The sequence below is a fragment of the Pelecanus crispus genome, chromosome 1 (genome assembly GCF_030463565.1).
Source record: "Pelecanus crispus isolate bPelCri1 chromosome 1, bPelCri1.pri, whole genome shotgun sequence".
NCBI classification, from domain to species: domain Eukaryota; kingdom Metazoa; phylum Chordata; class Aves; order Pelecaniformes; family Pelecanidae; genus Pelecanus; species Pelecanus crispus.
In genome coordinates, this window is record NC_134643.1 from 44,655,254 (window position 1) to 44,673,345 (window position 18,092).

Genomic DNA, 18,092 nt, shown 5'->3' on the forward strand with positions numbered 1-18,092 from the left:
GGTCTCCTCCTGTGCTGGTAAGGGGGAGCTACTTTCTCATGGACAGCTGGAAAGGGACAGTTGAACAAGCTGAATTCTTTTAATCTCACCAGATAAACCTCCCATTCCTCCAAACATCCTTATAGCAATCCCTTGCAGCTCTTCCATTTTCTAGTAACCTTTTTATTATGAGTGACAAAAATTGGATACGCTAATCTGGGAACCTGCCTGCTACAGGATATTTAGATTACCAGTACCTAACTATGCTGCAATGGGGGAGCTGTTGTCACAGAGGTCCTGTCTTCTCCAACAGCACAGATCACTGCAAAGGTCACAGAGAAGACAGAGGAGACTGTGTATTGGGCCCAACTTTAACCCCTCATGTGTCCTTTATTTGTGCAACAGCCTATGAAGAGTGGACTTGAAAATGTCCATTTGGTTGTCATGGTCTTGATGGGTTCTGGTACAAATTTCTCTTTTTGCACTGAACACCTGGGGGTGTGGCTGCTGTGCTTTCCCAGCATGGGTTGGGCTGAGCTCTGAAGCACTGAGCTCTCAAGCAGAATGCGAAATTGTTTTCACCACAAGCTGATTATGCATTTCAGCAGTAAGGGGATTAGGCCCTAAACAGAAGACTCTCTTCTTGTAAAATTTAGTTTATAGAAATATGAAATCCTTGTCGTAGGTTGGGTTCACTCTGTGTCAAAATCACCACAAGGTGGGGACAGATTTCATGTAATGAACAGCTAAAGCTAAGTCTGAATGAACGTGCAGAAAGCAATGAATGATGTGCAGCTTCAAGTAATTCATTTGGGCTGGGGGGGGAATAAATCTTTTTATTCCACATCTTTAAACATACACACAGGCTCTCAATATTTCTTGAGAGCGTGCAGTCCACATTCCTTGTGGAAACATTAAGGATACACTTTAAATTAAAGATTAAAGGCAAGTTAAAATTTGCTGTAATTTTTTGATGTTGTTTATGGTTTGTGACATAGGGATCAAATAAGTACCAGCAGTTCCGGGAACCTGTTATTTTTTCTATATATGTAGCAGAACAAGCTGTTGATGAAACAGTAAATACTCTTCTTTTTATAATTTCCCCCCCTCGATGAGTTTAATATTACATAGCAGGAAATATGGCAAGGCATACATTCTTCTATTTAATCAGAACTTTTTTCTTTTTTTTTTGGTAGTAAAATTAATAGCCTGAAGCCATACAAATGTAACAGAATTAATACAACAGAGTGTAGTGGCATCCCGCTGTTCACAGATTGTTACATGTATTCTGCATTAGCTTTGCATATTCTTATGGTGAATTGTTCTTCTGCAAAACTATTGGGATAGCTGAAGACCCCAATCCTCCTGCGTAATTAAGGCAAGCTTAGTGCAAGGCAAGATGTGTGCAAGAAGGTCCTTGTGCACACCCAGTCCTGGGCTATCAGCCACAGGGCTGATCCCTGGTATAAATTAAGGAAGCCTGAGGGCTGCAGTAATTTCCAACAGCTGTTGTTGGCCCCAGGCTCTCTTCCAGGATCTGAGGCTCACCAGAAAATAGCAGGGGCCCAGCCACAGTTCCTGCCTTGGTTGCAAGGGAGGGATCAGCTCTGCAGCCGCCCACCAAAGCTGCTCCATGTACATGGTGTACCTGGAGCCTGGGGAATAAGCCATAACCTCACCTGTCCCATAAAATGCTCTGAGGCAACCCTTACCAGTTAACATTTTCTTGCCTAGTAACTGGATGCAGCAGAGCTGCTTGAAACCTTCTGTGAAGGTGGACTGAACTCATTTAGCACTGTGGGGTTTGCATATCAGGCTGAGAGGCACACGAAAAACTGGGCAGATGGAATTGTACAGCATCTATTGAAGGTGGAGGTGATCGGCCTGCTAGGGTCCAGTAGTTAATAGCATTAAGCAAGTAAAAGCTGTTACATTTCTGTCATGCTACTTCTGTTCAGATTTGTTTTATTATTATTTTTAAACTAGAACTTCTTAATGCTATTTAGAGAAGTAAACTTTGCTATGTTAAATGTTCTCTTTGTTAAGTAAAAAACAGCTCCCCTTGCAGAATGCTCAAAATCCTCCCTTTCCTATGTGCATTAGTGGCCTTCAGACTTCCAGGTGGGTAGTCAAATCCATACTAGGGCCTTAGGGCTGAGACTGCAAAAATGAAAAGGACACATAACTTCAAACTCTGTACTGAAGGGACAAATGTCTTCCGAGTCCTCATCTACTGTATTATTCAGACACGGGGGCCCCAAGGCATGACTTTGGCTTCCTGTGTGTATGCAACACATCCAGCACTCTTTTTGCCATTACATGAACTATGTTTGCGCTGCATGTTCCATAGACTTTCTTGTAGGATTGATTTTGATATACTATAGGCAGGTTTACACCTAATTCACTGGCAGTCCCGAGCCTGAATGGTAAGACAAGATAGATACACTAAGAGAAAATATGTCATCTGCCAAAATAGCCATGTACCACATATTTGATTGCCATTACCACTTCATTTCTCTGGTGCTCTAGGGTAGTAGTGCTTAGATATTCAGATGTGTCTTGGAAATCTGACCTTCATACAGAAGAGCTTAACCCTTTTACGCATTGACCTGTTTGGCTTAATAAGGCTATATGACTTTGTTGAAAATGATGGTTGTCAATTAGCATAGTTTGATTATTGCAGAAGGAGTCTTGTTCTCATTTGTTCTGAAGATTCACTGGAGTTCCTGAACAATGTAAATGTAATGAAAGTACCAGAGCCACATAAATGAGTCTTCTGTACCTACCTGAGCTTCAGGCCTAAAACAACTATCGTTGCTGTACCCATGTAGATTGTATATTACTGTAACTTTCAAGTACTGGCACTGGTGAAATTACTGATATATTTTTTCCCACCTATGAAAGTGCACTGGGATAAGTTCCTGAAGTCAACTACTACAGGTGGTTAACTGTACTTAAAACCAAAAAAGTATAGTGACCTGCCATTTTTTGCTTTTATGAATATTGATCATATCCATTTAATTTCATTATTACTCAGTCGTCCTCCTCCCACCCAAAACCTCAGCTTTCTAGCACATATTTTGCTTTCATTAAACATCAAAACCATCTTTCTCTGGTTTAGTTTTAATTCCAATGTTATAGCATTCTTTTTTCTTCCATGTCTCAGTCTTTTATTATTAACAAGTGATTGGAAGAATTTCTTTATGACTCATTAAAAATAAAATCTTTTAACTGGAAGGATTAATTTGCATAATGAAATGGTTACAAGGAAGGTGTTTCCAAGGCTCTCTGGAGCTCATAGAAGTATTGCACAACACCGTGATTGTGGGGGGAAAAAAAAGGTGTTTTCAATTAGCATCCTTCATTTTCCATGCACATGTAAATTATGTTTATTATTAATCACATGTAACTGTGTTTTAAATGCCAGAGGAGTATGGTATCACCTTCAAGCAGGAGATAGGAGAATAACTGTACCATTATGGTCCTTTCTGTTTTTTAAGCAGATTCACCAAAAGGCCCTCATCCATCTGCAGGCATGAATGGAAACGTGCAGCATCCCACCAGCACCGGGCAGCAGCAGGTCTCTGCCATACCCTCTCCAAGTGCCAGCAAGCCTTGGCGCAGCAAATCCATGAATGTCAAACACAGCGCAACCTCTACCATGCTGTCCGTGAAGCAGCCTAGTCCCGCAACCTCCCCTACTCCATCTTCAGACAGGCTCAAGCCACCCCCTTCTGAAGGCGTGAAGCCCCCTTCATCTGGACAAAAATCTATGCTGGAAAAATTCAAGCTGGTTAATGCTAGGACTGCTCTGAGACCTCCTTTGTCGCTGAGCTCAGGACCCAGTGACAGTGGGAGAGAGGATGATACCTTTTCAGAGTATGGTGAAATGGATGTCTTAAGCGGTGGGGTGAACAGCGGCGGCTCCACAAGTAGCAGTCCTAAAGTATCACCGAAATTAACCCCTCCGAAAGCTGGAAGCAAAAATCTCAGCAATAAAAAGTCTTTGCTACAGCCAAAGGACAAAGAGGAAAAGAACAGGGACAAAAACAAAGTTTGCACTGAGAAAACAGTCAAGGAAGAGAAGGACCAGGTCACTGAAACATCCACAAAGAAGAGCTCAAAAATCGCAAGCTTAATCCCAAAGGGAAGCAAGACGACAGCAGCCAAGAAGGAAAGTTTAATACCGTCTTCTAGTGGGATCCCGAAACCTGGATCGAAGGTGCCAACAGCAAAGCAGAGCACTTCATCCGCATGCACGGGAAATAAGGAGGTTGAAAAACTGAGGACTACAAAAGGAAACCAGTCCCAATCAACACCAAAATCTCAGCTTGGTGAGAAGGCTTCTCCTTCCTCTGGTCTTGCTTCTTCTGAAGGGAAAGAACCAAGCGCAGCTCTTGCCCCCGGTTCCTCTGCGGCTCTGTCAGCCTCCATGGCTGCAAGCAGCGGCCAAGGCACTGGAAATGGTGTCGTCCAGCTTCCTCAGCAACAGCAATACAGCCACCCCAACACTGCCACAGTAGCTCCGTTCATTTATAGGTAAGGTCATGGAGGGAAGCTGGGTTTGTGTTACCATTTGGGAAAGAGAGCTAAAACGGATAGAGCAATGGTGGATCACACTGTTGTGTTTCTTATCTCCCAGTTTCTGTCACAGCATCATGCACATGTTTTCCCAATATGCTTTTTTAATTAATGTTACTGTACGAATAATTTCTTCCAAGAACTCTGAGCCTCTACCTTGTACAAAAGCAATCCACTGCAAATATTTGCCATTTAAAATTCTGGATGTTTTGATTAGAAACACAAATCACATGATACATTCCCTGTGCAGCTTTTGAAAGGTCACGGCTGAGTCAGATTTCTAGCGTGAATATTCTTGTTTGAAGTTTAAGAACCTCAACATTTATTTGTCGTTATTCAATAATATTTGCTTAAAATACACTGTTCTCTTAAAAAAATCCTAAAATCAACTGCTGGCGTTTTCAGAGTATGTAACAGTACTAGTAGGATATTAGAGGAAAAACCATACATAACATTTTGGGCAGAAAGAAAAGGTTGTTGTTTGCAGGTCCTTTTCCTGTTTAGTTTTATACATGAACTAGGCATAGATTAACTCCATGGAGGCAGTTAATTTTTACAGGTAATACAAACTCTTCTGATGGCCAAGGCTCTCAAATAGAGGAATGAACAGTTACATGATTCAACCTTTGAATTTATTTTTGCTATATGATAGAGCAACTGAAGAGAAGCTGAGAGATTTCATTGTTGTACAGAACACAGAAGACAGAGTAAGTGTAGAAAGACTGGCAGGCTGGTTTGAGTAATGATTTCAGATGTCAGCTGTTGGAGGGCTTTAGCTTCAGTTGTGGGTAAATTTAACATCTGATAAAATGACAAATACATTATTAAGCAAAATATACTGGCAGTTTTTGTTAGTGAGTAGTACTGTAGATAATCTTGGCTCAAGATTAAAGAGGTGCTGAAGTAGGCTCTGAGGGAGTATATATATCATCACACACAACTAAACATAGCTTCAAAACCAATCTGGATGAGTGATAAACTGTTTAAGTTAATTCTGAACAAAAGCAGTTCAGAAAATCATATGGGAGGGGGAAAAGGCGTAATATAGGTTATATTTATTCTAATATGCAGTGGGTAGCCTCTTGAGTTTCAACTAAATGTATCACTGAATGTGCTTAATATGCATGTTTCTTTATAACTATCTGGAATAACCTCAGTGATACAGACGATTTGCAGCATGGTACATAGGATGGCCTACATATGTGTTAGGGTGCATATACAAAGAGAGAGAAAAAGAACCTGTGCTTTGCCTTCAGATGCATGTGCTATTTAATGGCAATTTTACCACATATTGATGCTATTTCATTGCATGATGGAGATACCTTATCATTCTTTTAAGCTTCATCTTGAAGCAAAATGTATTTTGAATTTTAAAGGGCGATAGAAGCATGTATCTTCCAGTAAAATTTGGTATTAATAATCATCTGTTTGCTTCAAACAAACAGCAAAGGAGACTGTATTTGAAGTTAAATCTTGCATGAAAATAAAATTCGCAGAGCCAAGGTCTGATCTCAGAATGCCATAAACCCAGGGTAATAGACCGACTTTGATGAAGTTACCTCAATGTATATCTCTGTAACTGAGAGCAGAATCTGACCCAAAAATATGCAGTAACTATATTTCTTACAGTTCTCAAGGGCTTTGTAATGATACACAATGATTTCATAGAAGAATATAAATAGGATAAAGGATAAAATATCCACATTTCCAAAGTCAGCATATTTATTTTTGTGGACATATGGCAAGTAGAAGTGTGCATGAAGCTGGGGTACTGTAGTTACACTTTCTTGCTCTGAAACATAACTGTTTTCTGAGCAGTCACCACAATTTATACACAGAATTTTCAGGTGCGCTTGTTGGCTGCTAGGACAGCTGTGTAGATCAATGAGTTAATAAATAATAGTTACCATTGAGACTAAGTTTTTTACAACTAGAAGGAATATCTAGGCTCTGTACTTTTGTACTGCAGTCCCTGTAAAATGTTGCAATATAATTTAGTAACAATGCAGTGCATTTTATCCAGACTCCTGCAGAATACTGCAATACACTGCAATATGAGTTTAGGCTGTTAACATGAGAATAAGTAAGCTAGTGCTTTTTCTGGTTTGTTGCTGATACCTGCAGGTATCATGTACTTTGCAATATTTGATTATTACCCGAGAGGGTATTACTATAGATTTGCGAATAGAAGAAGGTATTCCAAAGTGTTGTGTTGAGGCCAGCATGTATTTTGCTTAAACAGATAATGCAATGCTATAACAGTTATCAACACTCATGCTTTCAAAGTGTTGTGTATTTTTATTAATGGACAGTAGATGGAAAATACTAAAATACTGTTTCGCTAGGAGATTCTGAAATGATATATTGCACTATTCAGCTTTGCACTCTTGGTGCTTTGTCCTATCTGATATCACATTGTATTTTTATGCCTCTTAAACACCAAGGCATGGAAATTCATATGGGATTATTACTTCTCTTGAAAGATTAACAGCAACAGTCAGAGTTGCATTTGAGATAATCTAAATGGGTATAATTTAAACTCTTCCATCCTCCTCAGCAAGTGATTATTTACTTTCAGATGTGGTTGTGAATGTGTTATTTACAGCCCCTTATGTGTCCCCTCTGAAGTTGACTGCAGGGTCCAAGTGATATAAGAAAGGCTGAAGTAGATGTAATTTAGTTGCCAGAAAGCTTGGTAAGAGAGGTGCAGCAGGGAAAACAACTAAAAGGAAGGTGTAACAGACTGTATAACTGTTTAAAGTATACCAGCCACTACTTTAAATTACACATTCTTCTACATAGACAGAATTGGAGGAAGATGGAAATTGTGCCATCTGCCAGAGTCCCTTCGACTTGTGTTGAAATTGGCCATAGAATTCAGTTATCTTCCTAGTGGTGCTTAAATTTCAGATAGAGAAGAGTAACACAGAAGTTTACTGCTTACTAGGCTACAGCGAAAACAGGAAAGAGAGGCATTAATGAAAAAAAAAAAAAAGAACTCTGAATCTTTCTCGTAAAATCTTAGCAATAAAATAACAGCTTAATTGCTCAGTATTTGGAGTTCTTAGCTTTCCTATGCATTGCTCAAAAGTGTAATATAACCTGTAATTCCAAACATTTTCTTGCACAGAGAAGAACCTGTTTTATGCAATGATTGTTTTATTTTTTGTGAGCCAAATTGTGTAAGTTTGTGTTATTTCCATAAAATGGGAAATATAACTAATAGACCCAGGAGTAACACAAATGTCACCTCACTCCATGGGGTAAATCCTTAGTTGATGTAAATCATCATAACCCTACATGAAGTATGTGATATGCTGGCAATTAACATGTGGTGTGGATTTGCTCAAACGCTAAAGGAATATTCAATGGGAGAATGTTGAGTTGTAACTGGATGCATGTACTGCAGTTCAGTTGTATTTTATTGACTCCTCCAGTATCTGCTATATGAAGTTAGTGGGTCTCTTTTCCATGTCTGGAATATAGAATCTGAAGTGTCCAAATCCCAGGGGCTGTGGTGCTCAGGAATTCCTTATTGCCTGAAATGCTGAAAATTTAGAAACTGCTGCAGAGGATTAGCTGACCACTCATCATCCGGAGCTACACTTCTATGTTGTGCATCACTTAAATTTCAGTTCTTCAGCTAAATTTGTAGTTTAATGATAGTGACATCTGGAAGAAGTTGCAGCACTGTCTGAACTGAGACCTTGCAGAGCTACTCTTTCAGTGTCAATGCTGGACTACAAAAGCCAGTCTGGCACTCCTTTTGTCCCTGAAGAATAAGAAACTGGTAACTTCAGCTACCTAATAGATTGTTACAGAGAAGAAAGAGACAGACTCCTCTCTGAAATGCAGGGTGATAGGCTGAGAGGTAACAGATGCAAGTTACAGCAGGGGAGATGCTGCTTAGAAGTTAGAAAAACTATTTTTACCTTGAGGGTGGTGAAACGTGGGAGCAGGCTGCCCAGAGAGGTTGTGGAAGCTCTGTCCTCCGACCTATTCAAGACTCAACCAAATCGGGTCCTGAGCAACTTAATGCAATCAGACCTGCTTTGAGCAGGTCATTGGACCAGATGGTATCTAAAACACCTTTCTGATCTAAATTGCTTTATGATTCTGTGAGGACTAGAGTGTTCACTAGATAGAAGCAGAGAAAGGAAATATCAGTATAATAAATAAACATGTTACCAGGTAGTAAAATCTTCTATCTCCTTTCCTATATGGTGATTGAAACAATTCTATTACTAGAGCATAGCTTCCAGGGTGCATGGGAAGTACAGAGCTGTGACAAATGGGAAGGAGGATATAATCTTGTTCCACCTCTGGAGGCACAGTGAAATTCAATTCCAGCTGCCTGTTCAGGATGTTTTTATACTGGCTTAGGGAAAAAGTTTAACTGTTCTTCAAGGATCCTGCAAACACAGCATCTGCAGGGTTTGTTTAAGCCATATTTATGTTCAGTTTTAAACACTAGAAGCTACTTCTGGTCAGTGATTGTGGAGCTAAAATTAAGTTTTCAGTAAAAGACATTCTATCAGTTGTGTTTATTAATAATGGATTGTGCTGTTAAACATACTGCAACTCTTTCTTCAGAAATGTGATGATTCAAAGTTACACTGCAGTGCTTTACTGATTTCCGTTATTTAAATTACTGTTGTGAAAATAAAACAACAGACACCACCAAAATTTTGCAATTGTAGGTAGTGATAAACGTTACCACCCACCAGTTTTACTTGTAACAAAACCACAGTGTTTAGAAAAATTGTCCCATTTTCTCATGCTTGATTTTCAAGTAATTGTGCAAGAAAAGTTTTCAGTGTAGAGTGTTGGCTTAAGAGATGAGAAGGAGGATCAGTGAAGAAATCATAAACACATACTTGATTAATGCTGAGTTAAAACAGTAGCTTGATAATTCAGTTGCTTGCTGTTTATGATCTGAAGTTATTCTTTTAAATTGCCATACAGACAAGTGTGGCCTTATTCCTTTGTCTAAATAATGAGTAAAATGTAGGATAAAGGACCAAAAAGGATATTCTGTCCAGTCGTTTGTCCCTGGCAACCATGTTAACCCTTTCATAAACTTTATTTTTCAAAAACTTTATTTTAAACTAGTTAATCCCCACTACTCCAATGGGAAGGTTCCTCCAGAAACTCATCTCATTGTTAGAAATTGTTTACAACTCACATGATGAGATTGCATCCATTTATTACTTTGTTAATGTTGTCCTTTAACTTAAAAAGATGTTTTCCCTCTTTTTGATCCCTCTTTTTAAATATGTGAGGGAATAATCCCATCCCCTGCCTCCTCTTTTGCAAGGCTAAATTTTCTCTTTTCTTTCCTTTCAAAAGGGTTTCTTCTTCCCCATGAGCATCCTAGTAGCCCTTCCCTGCAGCTGTTCCCAATTTAACTCACATGTCTTGAACATGGGTGATCAAACTGCTCATATTCCAGATGTGGTCCTGCCAGTCTGTTACACTGACAGTGATACATATTCAAGACAGCTGCACCTCAGAGACTTATTAGAAAAAAACCCCCAGCATATTCATCTGATATCTTTTGGAATGTTGAGTAAAAACCAAACAAATCTTTGATGTTATCTGTGTTTATCAAAGGTTAGCTATTTCATTAGAGACGGGAAATGACTGACTGTGTTAAAGGCAGCTTATTAAGCAGTGTTCCAAATTCTGTTCTTAATTACTCCTGTACAGGCTCATTTTAATCAAACTGAATGAGCTTGTGCAGGTGTGAATGAGAGCAGGATTCGTCCCATTAAGCAAGTTTGGTGCTCTTACAAATAGGTAGCCTATAACTCAGTGGGCTGGGGATAAATATATTCTCTGATTGCCATGATTAAAATAGAAAACAGATTGTCCTGTTTTCATGGCAGTTGCCTAAATTAACCTGCGCTGCAGATGCACACCACTGGAAGAAATGTCAATGGGGTTGCTTTGACTAAACTGAAATTATTTTCATTTTCCTTGATGTCAAGAGAGATGCAAGGATTTAGATTTTTTTTTTTTTTTTTTTTTTACAGCAGCCGTCTGTGAATAGGTAGAAGATAGAGGGCCGTTCATTAAGGCCTACGTGTAAGGTTAATGAGAAGATCTTTTCATTTGCTATTTGCTTGCCTGGAGCTTAATCTGTCCTGTAGTCCTGCAGAGATCACCTGAGTCATTCATAGGATTAATATGGCCCAGAGAAAGAAGTAAAAGCCAGAAGTGTAGGAGATGACAAATCTCACAATTTCACCCTCCTTTTTTGTTGGTGTGTGGTATTTTTTTTTTTTTTAAACTAGAATGGCTGAGCTAAGCAAAGAGGCATCTACATGCTTTTTTCAAATATATCACACCCTGTGAGAGGCCTAGAGCAAAGCAATTTGAAGTTTTAGGCACCCAGTCTATACCTGGACCTCCTTACTCCCTAAGAGCTGGGGCTCCTACATGGGTTTGCTTAGAAATCTTTTACCACTAGACTATTCTCAACCCATCCAGGCTAAGCTCAACTCCAGAAAAAAACCAGGGTCTTGGCCATCATGCACCAAAAGGCAGGGCTGCTGTGGAAGTGGTGGCAGCTGGCAACCCAGTGGAGACCTGATGGGAGAAGAGCTATTGATGAGAGCCCCATCCCAGGTTCCTTCTTGGGGTACTTCCATCATGGGTGCCCAAGGGCTGGACAGGTGCCTTTTGGCTCATCAGTTCCACAATAAGTAACCAGTTTTCTCAAGTAAGCAGGACTTTAACTGCTGCAAAATCCGTAGTCCTCTGTGGGATTTCTGTTGTTGCCTCAGATAATTAGGATCATTGATGTTTTTACCAAATTAAACATAAAAATGCTGAATGAAGTCAGTACAGCAGTTTCTTTGTTATTTGTTTTGATAGCAAATCACATTTATTTTACGTTATATTTAAACTTTCAAGTTTCAAGTAAGATAAAAGGGACATTTCATGCTTCTTAGATCTGTTATTTCAGGCTGCCTATAAATTTAAGAAAACCACATCATATTTACATTTGGGTTGTGTTTCCATGGTTTTCTTTCTACAAATTAAATCGAACATTCTTAAATTATTAGCGTTATATGATATTTGTCATTCAGTGTTTTTACTTTAAGGCTTAGATTCTAATGCCGTCTTACGTTCCAGAAACTGGATTTTGTGCTGCAGTTAATCCCACTGATCACATTCTAAAATTTGAAATGGAAATCTTTGGAAGTATCTCTTCTCACAGTGTTTTTAAACTTCTCTTCCTGGTTATAGCTGCATCAGGATTTTGTGGAAAATGGGAAAAAAAGCCAACAAAACACTGAAAAATGGAAATGTGTTTTAATTGGTATTTGGTATAGCTCTAAAAGGTGTGATGTGACCTGGGCAAGCAAAGTTGTGAACAAGTGAAAACTTGTATTCGTTGTTATTTTAAGTAAACAGATTCACTCATCATACTAAAGTTTACTTAGCTACTGTAAATCACTCATTACTAGTTTGTACTCTTGTAGGGAGATCCAGTCCTTTTAACATAAGCATCTGTGTTCCCATACAGTCAGTAGTGAGTTATGTATTCATCTCTATTGACTGTACAGGCAATAGTCACTGCCAGAGGGCAATCCAGATCACTGAAGTTCTGTGTTTACCTATCCCCATTCACGAGGTGTTCAATCAGTGCAAATGCTGGGTATTTGTGTCCAGTGGGAGTCTAGACCACTTAATCCTTTTCTGATGATAGATGTCCAAATAAACAGGAATGGATCCTTTCTATCCTCTCTTAGAAGATAGCTAACATATAAGGCTCTTGGTCACTCAGGGAAGGGTTTGCATCACCCTTCTGGGTTGATGCAGTGATTGATGGTTGAACAGTTGCACAATCAGGAATGTGATACCATAGAATCAGAAGGGGAACAGGTGAAAAAGATCCCTTTTTGTTTCTGACTAGAGATGGGCTGATGTAAACATATACTTTTTGTGGAGAATGCTGTGAATACTTGATCTGCACCCACCTAGCTGGGTGCTCTTCCTACAAGACCAAAAGCAGCCTTCTCTTTTCCACTGTTCCTCTTAACTAACTCCAGCCTTGCTCTGGCTCCAGCCCCAGCAGCTCTGTGATTTGGGGTCAACAAGAAGAGTGCAGACCACATCACGTATCTTTACCGTTATTATAAGTGCCTTTTTCTGAGATGTGTTTTTGGGCTGATAGTTTGCCCTGGGTTGATCCAGCACTAAGTTTCAGCACTAACCTAGACAGGAGTACTGATGAGCATTCATGGCCTGTCAAAGTAGCTTTCACTGAAAATCAACATGTCTCTCATTTGTTTTGATGATTTGAAACGATATGAGAAAACAAGTGGGATGGTAGAATTTCAGTTTATGTTCACTGGGGAGGGATAGAGTGCGCTTTTTGTTGTTTAGGACACTGTCATCAAGCACCAAATGCAAAATTGCATTCAAGGTCAGTAGGGTACAGTTAACCTTGCAGCATGTGCTGAGCTTGTGTTTCCAGTAGTGTGTGACAGAGAGAAATAGTAGACAAGAACCAAAAATAGCTTTTTATAGAGCAGTTGTCCGTTTCTAGCATCCCAAAAGTACAGAAATTGATAAGAAGAGTGCATCAGATCAGACATAATTTACATTTCTATTTCTGTGTAAGTAGAGTCAGAGTTAAATGATTCTAATCAACAGATTCCACCACAACAGTACTTGTGCCGTTGTACATGCATATATCTGCTTCCTCAGTTACTGTCACGAATTACTGAACAAATCTATTCAGTAAGTAACCCTAAAGAAAATGTTAACTGGAAAGTTATTTCATAAAAAAAAGTTGCTGTAAAATTCTTTTAAGAGGTAAGTCACAGTTTTTATCAGTTAGACATAAAATGCACATTCATCACACAGTTAAATCTTTGTGTTTACACTTTAGTTGGTCATTGGAAACACTTTAAGGTGAATTTTGATAACTGAGCTATAACTGTAATATTTTAAAATTAGTATATAAATATTTCACTAGTCTTTTAAGAAATCAAAAGACTGGATGTGCTGTTCATGTCAGGAAACCTGGAAGAACTTAAGCTCTAAGTGAAGACTTTTTTCCATTTTATTTTTAAGTGGCTAGTATATCTTTAAATGTATTCTTTTACTCTATACAGATGTGGTACAGGTTGCTATTTAATGGCATCATGGTTCAACAGTTCCTGTGTAAGCTAGATGTTACAGCTGTTCCTTAAGGAGAGACAATAATAGTGTGGTCTATTTTATATTACAATCCATGTGCTTGTGTATTTCTTGCTACTTACAAGAAATTGCTATTTGCAATAGCAAATAACTGTATTCAACAAAGGGTGCTCCTTGTAATCTATCAACAATATCCACATAAATATACCATCACAGAAAATATGGGCTATCTGTTAGCAAGTTAATGGAAAAACTTTCATTATCCCATTTCCCCAGTTATATAAGGGGCATTATCAAAAGGAGCTGCACATAGATTTAAATATCTGGGCCAGATTTCCATTCCAGCCTTGCATAAGCTTCTTCCCACATGGCATTTCTTGCTTAATATTTCAGCAATTACAAGTTTTCATTTCCCTTATATATGTGCAGGGGTATGACTTAACCAATTTAAATGGATTCTGCCTATATCTGGTTGACACCGCTTGCAGACAAAAAGCAAGGAAACAAAATGGCTCCAAATTTCCCGGCATTAACTCTGAGTTTTTTCATGAAGAGAGAGAGAGAGACAGTTCCTAGTCGCTTGCAAATCTGTGTAGCCTAAGTCAAACACACACGGCAAGAGTGTGACATGCATGTTATTTTCACCATATAGCGATTCTAGATGGAGCTGCAAGAAACATTTGTTTCCATTAATACATGAGTGACAGATAATAATAATCAATCTCCTTGCTTGATTTCAGAACTCTCTCAGAAAATGACAGTACCTCTTTACCACCTGCTGACTCCTGCACCAGTCCTACTAAAATGGATTTGTCATTCAGTAAGACTGCCAAACAGTGCCTAGAGGAGATATCTGGTGAGTAACAAGAAGTCAGAAGAAGCCTGTAAGCTTCTTTATTTACATCTGTTTCTTACCAGGAGCTTTGCAGTGGGTTGAAATAATACTTCTGACCTCTATTCATGAGTGGTATTAAATATGCAGAAAATTTGGGTCATGCATGGCTAGTGCTTCAAATGCGCAGTTCTCTTATCTGAACTGGCTCCTTCTGTTCAAACATCCTCTTCATCATTTTGCAGAAACTGGGCTTTCACAAGCTAGGGTTTCAAGTCAGTATTGTTAGAGTCATACTGGGTGCTCCAAGAGGAGCAGTGGAAAATCTACTTCAGAATGTTAGACACTGTGATGCATTTAAGATCATCAAATTAAGTCATAACATCAGAATTGAGACATAAATTACACAAGATATAAATGAATCTATATTCAGAAAATGGGAAAACAAACAAGTTCTTACTATTGTACCTGACTTTTAAGCTGCTGCTAGAGCTAAGCTGCTAAAGGTTGTGTTCTGGAATTCCTTGTAAACCTTGAGTAAAATCCTTAATAAGTTACAAATGTGAGGGGATTTTTTTTAATCATATTGGAACAACTCCTTTTGAAGTCAACAGAGCCATGCTGATTTGCACCAGCCCAGGATCTGGCCATAACTCTGCCTATGGATACAAAAAGCAAAGTGTGTCACAACTGACTTCTCATCAGAACTGAATTGCACTGCAGGGTTGTGTGGGAGTACTTTCAAAAAGATTCTTCACCAGAGCTGTTTTGTTGAGGTTTGGGGGTTTATTTCTTTTTGTTGGTGGTGGTTTTGGGGCTTTTTTCATTAGCATCTTTATTCTTATTATCAGTTTTATGAGAATAAATGGGGAAATCCTGTCCCACTGGGTTCACCTGTAGTTTTGTCCTTTTACTCCATATTTTTAACATTCAAATGAATTTCTAACGAGTCATGTGGTTCTTCTTACACAGGATATAGCTCACTTTAAAGCACTCATTTGACACATCAGTCTAAAATTATCTCTCCACCAGAAGGGAAATCAGATGCCCAAGCTTTGTGGGTCTGCCTTGGCATTTAGCTGACTCATACTGAAATTGAGGTTTTGTCCTGGTTTGTCTCAGTCCCTTTGGAAGTTTCCTGAGTCTAACATCCCTTATTTGCACAGCCAGCTTTTGTGATAAATATGTCACCCTGAAACATGGTGAAATGTTCCCTAGAGGTGATGCATGCCTGTTAAAATTAAAGTAAAAAATTGTTTATAATTAATCCAGAAATCAGGCTCATTGGTCCTGTATGTGTAAAGAGTATAACTGAGGCACTTACACAAATCAAAAGATGTTTCAAGGAATTATCTACAGAGATGCTGAAAAAAAAATAATATCGATTCAGTACCTGCTGAAATGATCAAATGGGATATCATGTCTCCTGGCCTTTTACTGTTCTGAACAGAAATGGAACAGCATCAAAAAGAAGAAAATGGCATAAAGGGCACTAGACATCAGAGATATTTCTAATCTGATTATTCAGACTCTGGCATTAGCAGTTGACTGACGTAACAGGCAGCAAAGCAGAATCACTGGGAAAATGTGGTCAATGGTTTGTTGTATACAGAGGAAAACAGATGTGTGTCACCCATAATTGGCTGTTAGCAGCAAAAAGAATTAATGGATCAAGTACTACATTTGCTGAATAAATAATTGTCTGCATTGGTGAGTTATCACCACGTCATTGGTGATTCTGTCAGTGGTAAAGCTGTGGGAAACAAATCTCATGTGATGGGTTCCATGATGGATTACCCATGAGAAAGGACAATTAAATTCTGTTACTTAGGAGCATCTTTATTCTGGTATGATCAAGGGATTATACCAGTAGTAGCAAGGAGATAAGCAAGGGTTATTTCCTTGATCTCGTCACTTATATCCAGGGTGGTAAGAGACGAATCCAGAGTTTCTTTCACTTGGATATTATAATTTTCCTGGAATCTTCCACTGCTGCTATGGATGGGTATCATCTTTACATTATCTCAAGCTTCTTTTGCAACTTGGTAGCCAAACACACTAGCACAATATACTGGTAGGCAATAAGGATCAATAAAGATCATGCAAGGGACTGAGCATCTGTGGAAGCCACTGAACAGCTTGTAGAAGAGGGTTCATAAAGCGCTGTCCCACCTGTATTATGTTTCTGCTTCATTAGTCTTTATTAGTTTTACAGTGCCAAATGTTTGCAACTAAGGCTAACATGCTCAGGACTAAGAGGTCTTAGCCCATATCATTGTATAAACTGTTTCTCTACTTTTGGAATATTTACACACTTGTGTTTGTTATTGTCTCTTGGCTGAAGATAACTGATCATATCTGAGCTCCTAATCCACTTCAGGGCAAAATCAGCCAATCCATTTTAAGCTAATGGTGTAAGCATGGCTGGTTCAGGGGTTTTCCACGACACAGGCAAAACTTGGATGGGGAAAAAAAATAATGTTAAAAAGCTTTAGGAGTGTGTTCAGGCACCATTCTCCCTGAGTGATTCAGGATACCAAAACCAAGCTAATTTCCTTGCTCTAGTGATGGACAGTCATGGCTCTGTCATCTGTGCCCAGCAAGGCACTTCACATCTCTTCACCACTGTCTGAACAGCAGTGATGGGGAAGTAGAGAGGAAAAGTGAGAAGCTGTGGGGGTAGTTTCCAGTTCTCCTCTGCTGTATCTTCTTCCCTGTTTCTAAGAGAGCCAGTTATCTTTAAAACCTCTCCTTGTCTTCCAGCTCAGAGCTGATGAAAGGACGGGGAAAAGTCAAGAGCACCAGCCCCTTGTTTCCTGCCCGCTACTGGGCAAGCAATCACTGGTTTTACTTGCACAGACATGAGAGGAGGATGGTGCTGGAAGGTGAGGGAGATGGTGAGGCTGGTGTAGACACAGACCCAGAGGTGCTGCCCTGATAATCTGAACAACCCATTTATAGCTTGTCCCCATAAATCTGCTGCCCTAGGTAATTTCCCACATGTCTTATGCCTAAAGCCAGTTCTGCCTCTTGGTAGAGCTACTGTAAATCTGGGTTTCTTTGCTGTTCCTCCATCTCTGCTAGGAATTTGTTCCAGATGTGAACTGAAGTCTTCAGACTTTTTTCCTACTTCTTTTTTTTTCTTTTTTCCTCTGAATATTCCACAGCTCAGCCAGAGCAGTCCCAGATGTTTCCACGGTGCACGTGCATATCAGCGGTGCAGTACATGCGCAGTAGGTGTAAGGCTTCCTGCACACCTTGGATCCCCGCTGCGTGCACACTGCCAGTGATAACCTGTACACACGCTGAATGAGTCCCATTTGTAGGCACGGGTCTCCAGGGCAGTAGTTTCGGTGCATTCTGCATACGGTAGACTCGTTGCACATGTGGCACACAGATGTGTAGACTTCTGTCCAGGAAATCCCAGACAGAAATTTGGGAGTCCTAAACAAGGACCAGTTCTGCAGTCATGTATGAACACTCTTTCTTGCATGTACTTTATGTACCAGTTGCCTCACCAAGACTACTCAGTATCTATGTTTCT

General features: G+C 39.4%; 1 protein-coding gene across 2 annotated transcripts in view; it reads left to right on the forward strand.

Annotated features, from left to right (window-relative positions):
* Nucleotides 1–18,092, forward strand: part of NAV3 (neuron navigator 3) — a 273,398-nt gene that overhangs the window by 134,145 nt on the left and 121,161 nt on the right. For both annotated transcript variants that reach the window (XM_075728018.1, XM_075728019.1), the window contains exons 8-9: nt 3,483–4,518; nt 14,457–14,572. In XM_075728018.1, coding sequence (XP_075584133.1) covers nt 3,483–4,518; nt 14,457–14,572 — 1,152 coding nt within the window. The remainder of the gene's footprint in view (nt 1–3,482; nt 4,519–14,456; nt 14,573–18,092) is intronic.